This window comes from Pterocles gutturalis, unplaced genomic scaffold, assembly GCF_000699245.1.
Source record: "Pterocles gutturalis isolate BGI_N339 unplaced genomic scaffold, ASM69924v1 scaffold13663, whole genome shotgun sequence".
In the NCBI taxonomy this organism is placed as follows: Eukaryota; Metazoa; Chordata; class Aves; order Pterocliformes; family Pteroclidae; genus Pterocles; species Pterocles gutturalis.
In genome coordinates this window covers 9,633-14,749 of record NW_010123243.1, presented here as the reverse complement: position 1 = coordinate 14,749, position 5,117 = coordinate 9,633, and the positions used below count along the sequence as shown (strand labels likewise).

Below are 5,117 nucleotides of genomic sequence, written 5' to 3'. Positions count from 1 at the left end.
AGGGCAGCCTCCGACAGGTCCCAATCCCACAGCCCTTCTTTAGGGCAAGAGGCCCTTGGCAGCCCCTCAGGGGTGCAGGCTGGGAATAAGGGCCTTAAAAAGGGGCTTCTGCTCCGGGGTAACCCCAGAAAGGCAACTCCTCTGCCGCTCGGGATCCCCAGGCGTTGCTTAGCTCAGCTCAGGACTGTTCCCCTGTTTAGGAAAGAGCTGCAGTAAATCCTGACCCAGTTGCAGTCACTTTCGAGGTGTTCTGGACTCAGCGCTGTGGTTTCATAGGGAGTTTAACCCTTAAATGGCCTGGAGTGGCTTTTCCAGGGGAAAAATGTGTTGGTTTTTTTTTTTTTTTTTTTTTTGTAGGGGGAAGAACATTGCAGAGGGTTTTGGGGCTTTCTCAGCTTCAAATTTATTAGTTCGTGCTGTGGGTGAGAAGGGGTTTGTTGGAGCCAAGCGGGAGGCAGAGACACACGGATCAGGTTGAGGTGCATTCCTGGGGTGAGGGGTGTGCCTCCCGCAGCATGGGGGAGACAGGGCTTGCGACTGTGCTCTGGTGAGAGCAATTTGGGATTGAGCTTGTTGGGAAGGGATGGATCTGCTGAGCAGCAGCGGCTGAAAGGATGGCCTCCAGCCCCGTCCTTGTCTCGGTGCTGTGTGAGCGAAACGGTGAACGCTGCCGTGTCGAAACCCCGTGTAAAGCTGCTTCTGCTCGAGCCCATGTGAAATGCTTTGGGCATCTCACCCCAAACTGGTGACCAGCACTAGTTTTGTTTGCGAGGAGACAACTGGGAAGGAAGCGCTGCTCTGGGTGGGATTTGGGTGGGTCAAACCCGAGTCTGAAATCAATTACCAAGGACTGATCTTGAATTCCTGGCTGCCTTTAAGGTCATAAAGGTGAATATCGAAGCACTGTGTCCAAAACGAGCTGGGCTTCTCCCAGATTCCTCCCTCAGGACCGAGGGAGGCTGCTGTATTAAACACTTTTCTGCTGAGGGCGGGTGATTCCTGTTGAGGAAATCCAGTACTGAGAAAACTGGAGGAGTTACCTGGTTTGCACGGGTTTTGATGCACTTGGCTTTCCTCCCACCACAGAGTTCGTCAGCCTCCTGGCAGCTTGGATGTGCGTCGTTATGCCGGACCACGCCAACACCAGCCTCCCGCCGGAGGAGCGAGTGCGAAGGCTGATCCAGATGGGAAGCAGCGTGGAAGTGAACGAGGACATCCCACCGCGACGCTACTACCGCTCCGGAGTGGAAATCCTCCGCATGGCGACCGTTTACTCGGAGGAAGGCAATATCGAGCGTGCCTTTATTTTGTACAACAAATACATCACGTAAGAGCCGCGGCGCTTCGTTTGCAAGTAATTCATGTCGCTACAAGGGGTTGTGGGTTTGGTGTCACCTATTTTGAGCGTGTTGAAACACCGTGAGGCCTTGCTGAGCTGGAAGAACTGGGTTCTGTCCAGAGCTCTGTTCCTTTCAAAGTTCGGTCACCGCAGAGGTGAGCGTACAGCTGGCCAGACTGACCGGGAGATGTCGTAAAGGCGTGAGGCACAAACCCACAACTGCTGCTCACGTCTTTGCGGGAGGTTTGTAAAAATTCCCTTTGAAACCAGGCTGATCTCGTATTCCTCTGCTTGTGGAGGCTCCTGCCAGCAGGAGGGAGGTTTTGGCTCCCTGTTGAAGCTTCCTGGTGTTTTATCACCGCAGAGTGGCCAGATTGGCCTCGATTGTCGCTAGGCTGGCCGTGACCTCATACAGATTGGTAAGGATCCATGGTCAGGGATGTCGGTATCGGGTATCTATGGAAAGGATCTGGCCTGGTTGGTAGTTTCTCTAATAAACCAGCTTTGGAGGAGAAGCCTGCTTTACATTTAAGCCTTTTACAACAGGCAGCGAGTTCCTTTTTCAGGTGCAGGGACCTGTTGTAGGTTTCGTTTTAAATTTCAGAATATAATCCTTCCCCCCAAACATACACACATACACCCAAACCCTTCTCAGGAGGGACGTGGGGAAGAGTTCTGGATCCAAAGAACCAAATCCTTCCCCCCAAACACACACGCACACCCCCAAACCCTTCTCAGGAGGGATGTGAGGAAGAGTTCTGGGTTAAAAAAACCTGATTCCAATCAACTGGGGGATTTCTTGGGTACTGAGCACCCCTCTAGAGAGCCCCAGATCATTTATCAATCCAGCCAACACCCTGTTTGGTGTTTCAGCTGCTGAGTCTGCAGCCCGTGGGGTCTACATTCCGTGTAGACAAGAGCAGAGCCATGTATTCTTGTCGTCATCTCCGCAGCTGCCCAGAAACGAGCCATTTTGGGTCTAAAACCCCGGTGCTGCGCCCGCGGAGCCAGAGCGTATGCCGTGCTAACGCGGTGACGTGCTGTCAGGTCTGGCTTGTGTCTGAGCAGCCCAGAGTACGAGCAGAGCAAACGTCTGCCTCTGTGGAGCTGTGCCTGGCAGTGTTTAAAGGGCTGAAAACGGTGATCCTCAGAAAATATCCCAATGTGTCCTGTTCCTGGAGGATTTTTGGCCGCAAGCTTACCCTCCCAATTTCACCCAGTGCTGTTCTGGTGTGCTCTATGCTGTGCCCACGCTACCTGCTTATCCAGGCCGTGGTTGGCATTTCCGTGGGTATTTTCTCTCCCTGCCCCTGTGTGCAGGGTTCCTGCCCCTTCAATCTAACACATTTTTCTCTGCTTAGCATATCTTCCTGCCTCGCACTTCCTGAGCTTTTATGGGCATCGCAGCGAGTGCCCTGGGAGGCTGCACAGGGAGCTGGGAAGTGTAAAACCCTCGGGAAGGTTTCCAGGCTGGTTACGTAGCCGGAGTCAAAGGAGAAACTCTTGAACTAAACAAATGAACTAAAAAGCACCTTTGCCGTTTCATTAGAGCGATGATGGGTCCCTGGACGTGTTTTCTCTCCAAGTAGCTTTCCAATGCTCGTGGCATTTACGTTAGCCTGGCTGCTGGGCTGCCAGGAAGGTGAAAAAACTTTCCCTTGGTGGTGTGATTTCTCCAGTGCTGATGAATATGAGCTTCTGCCCTGGATTGTCCAAAGATAGGAACTTCATGTCACCATCCCATTTCTTTAAACGAGGACGTGAAGCCGTACCTCAAGCAGTAGGCTTGATGTAAGATTTTCTAGATGACATTCCCCAAGGGGAAGAAGATCCAGAAGGCGAGAGCTGGGGTAATTGGAGGTAATTGAAGCTTCTCATGGGACTTGCTCTGCTCTCCCCTTTCTAGAAAAACGAGACCTGAATTCTTCCCCCGGTGCTCCAGCCCACACCTGCAGCCAGGGCTGCGGCCGTCCTTTCCCAGAGCCCACGGCCTCGCGCGGGCGCTTCCCTCATCGCACTGCGCCTTCGGGACGGGGAGTTCTCCCACCCTGAGGAATACAGGAGACGCTCTTAGCTGGGCGTGTTCGGTGGGAGTGAGTCTGCGTGGCTTTAGGAAGCCGGTTTTCTCTTTATTTCTCTGGGCAGCGCTCCCAAGGCTGATCTCAAGACCTGAATTACACCACAAGATCCGTTTTGGAGAGCCGTCGGTTTGGAGACAAGCTTGGCTGGACACGGGGTAATCTCAAGACAGATCCGTGCTGAGATTCCCGTTGAGGTGGCCAGTTCCCCGCTTGGCCTCCAGCCACCTCCTCGATCTCGTGCAGGTCGGTTTGGCCGCACAGCACCTCTCTTTCCGTGCGGAAATGCAGCTTGTGCTGCACTGGAGGGCAGGAAGGTGGCACAGCTGTCTCTAAGAAGAACCAGGCTGAACTTTTAATATGTGTCTCATCACCTTGTAACACATCTTTTCTTCTTGAACAGCTTCTGCGTTGATCTGAGTGGATATTTTCCTTGCGTCACCATCAGGCGCACTAGGTTTGATTTTGCTAGAGCCAAATAAGAAAGAAAAAAAAAAAAAAAGAATTTTCTGTGGTGTTTGGGTTCCTGGTTTGCCTGCGTGTCTGTGAGCTGCTAGGATTGGCTCTGGAGGTTTGCGTGCAGCGTTGCGAGGGACTTGAGAGCCGCCGGCTTGGCGTGCGTGCCGTAGCAGCACTTAAAAATAGTCTGTGGTGCAGCTGCTCTGCGCCAAACAGCTGCTGCTCGTCGTGGACTCGGGAGCAGGCAGAGATTTGAACAAACCCAAAACTCCTAGTGATGGGAGCCGCAGGTTTTTGGTCTTGCCAAGCCTCAGCTTGGCTGTGGATAGGAAACGTGAGCTGTTTCTGCCTTTCCTCTGCCTCTGTTCAGCCTGCTGCTCCTTGGGCTTGCCTCAGATTTTTCTTCTGGCTGCCCGAGTCCTCCTCACATCCTTCTGCCCATTTTTTCCCCCCTTTCCTGACTTGTGGAAACCCAGCTGTCTCTGCTGGTTTTTCCATCCTTCCCAAGCCAGCATCTGCTTTTAATCCTTCTTAATTAATCCCTTCCATTTTAATCTGCTCGCTGTTGGCAATGATCACAGCCTTGTTTTTGTCTCCTCGACACAGTGACCCACTTCGCAGCCACCAGCCGGGAGCGGGGGACCTTGCAGGGCGTTTGGGATGGAGCGACAGCTTCTCTGGGGCTCCGGGCTGTGACGTGGTTTTGCTCATCCTGCGGTCTCTGGCCAGAGCATTCTCACGCTCTTCGTGGCAACCCAGGAGTGGTCAGGGTTGCAAAAAATCCTTCCTTTTCCCCAAGGACTGAGGTTTCGAAGCAGCTGGGTTTATTCGCTGCGCACACAGAGGCTTCTCAGCGTGGAGAGCGTTCTCACTCATCCCCACTGAGGTTTTTCCTGCGAGCTTGATTTGTGCTGCTCCCTGAGGCGCGGTTTAGCCCTCCCTACCCTTCCTCCTTGTGCCTGGGCACGAGGCTGCTCTAAAGGAGCTGGAGAACATCCTCCTTTGGATGCTGGAACGGTGTAGCAAAGAGCCACGAAGGAGGGCAGGGGTTTTTGCGCTCTGTGGACACTGACAGCGAGCACAGCTCTGTTTGCAGGAGCCAAGGTGTCCTGGGTTCAGCTGGGACAGAGTTAACTTTCTTCATCGTAGCTAGCAAGAGGCTGGGTTTGGGATTTGTGCTCAGAAGAAAGCTGATAAGAAGTGATGTTTACGCAGGTGCCAAGGTCTTTCAGCTTCTCTCC

At 53.2% G+C, this 5,117-nt stretch overlaps 1 protein-coding gene across 1 annotated transcript in view; it reads left to right on the top strand.

Annotated features, from left to right (window-relative positions):
• The first annotated feature begins 1,073 nt into the window (after window positions 1-1,073).
• STAMBP (STAM binding protein) overlaps window positions 1,074-5,117 on the top strand; it is an 11,481-nt gene continuing 7,437 nt past the window's right edge. The window contains exon 1 of the mRNA XM_010077833.1: window positions 1,074-1,327. Within this exon, the coding sequence (XP_010076135.1) occupies window positions 1,113-1,327 (215 nt within the window). The 5' untranslated portion in view covers window positions 1,074-1,112. The remainder of the gene's footprint in view (window positions 1,328-5,117) is intronic.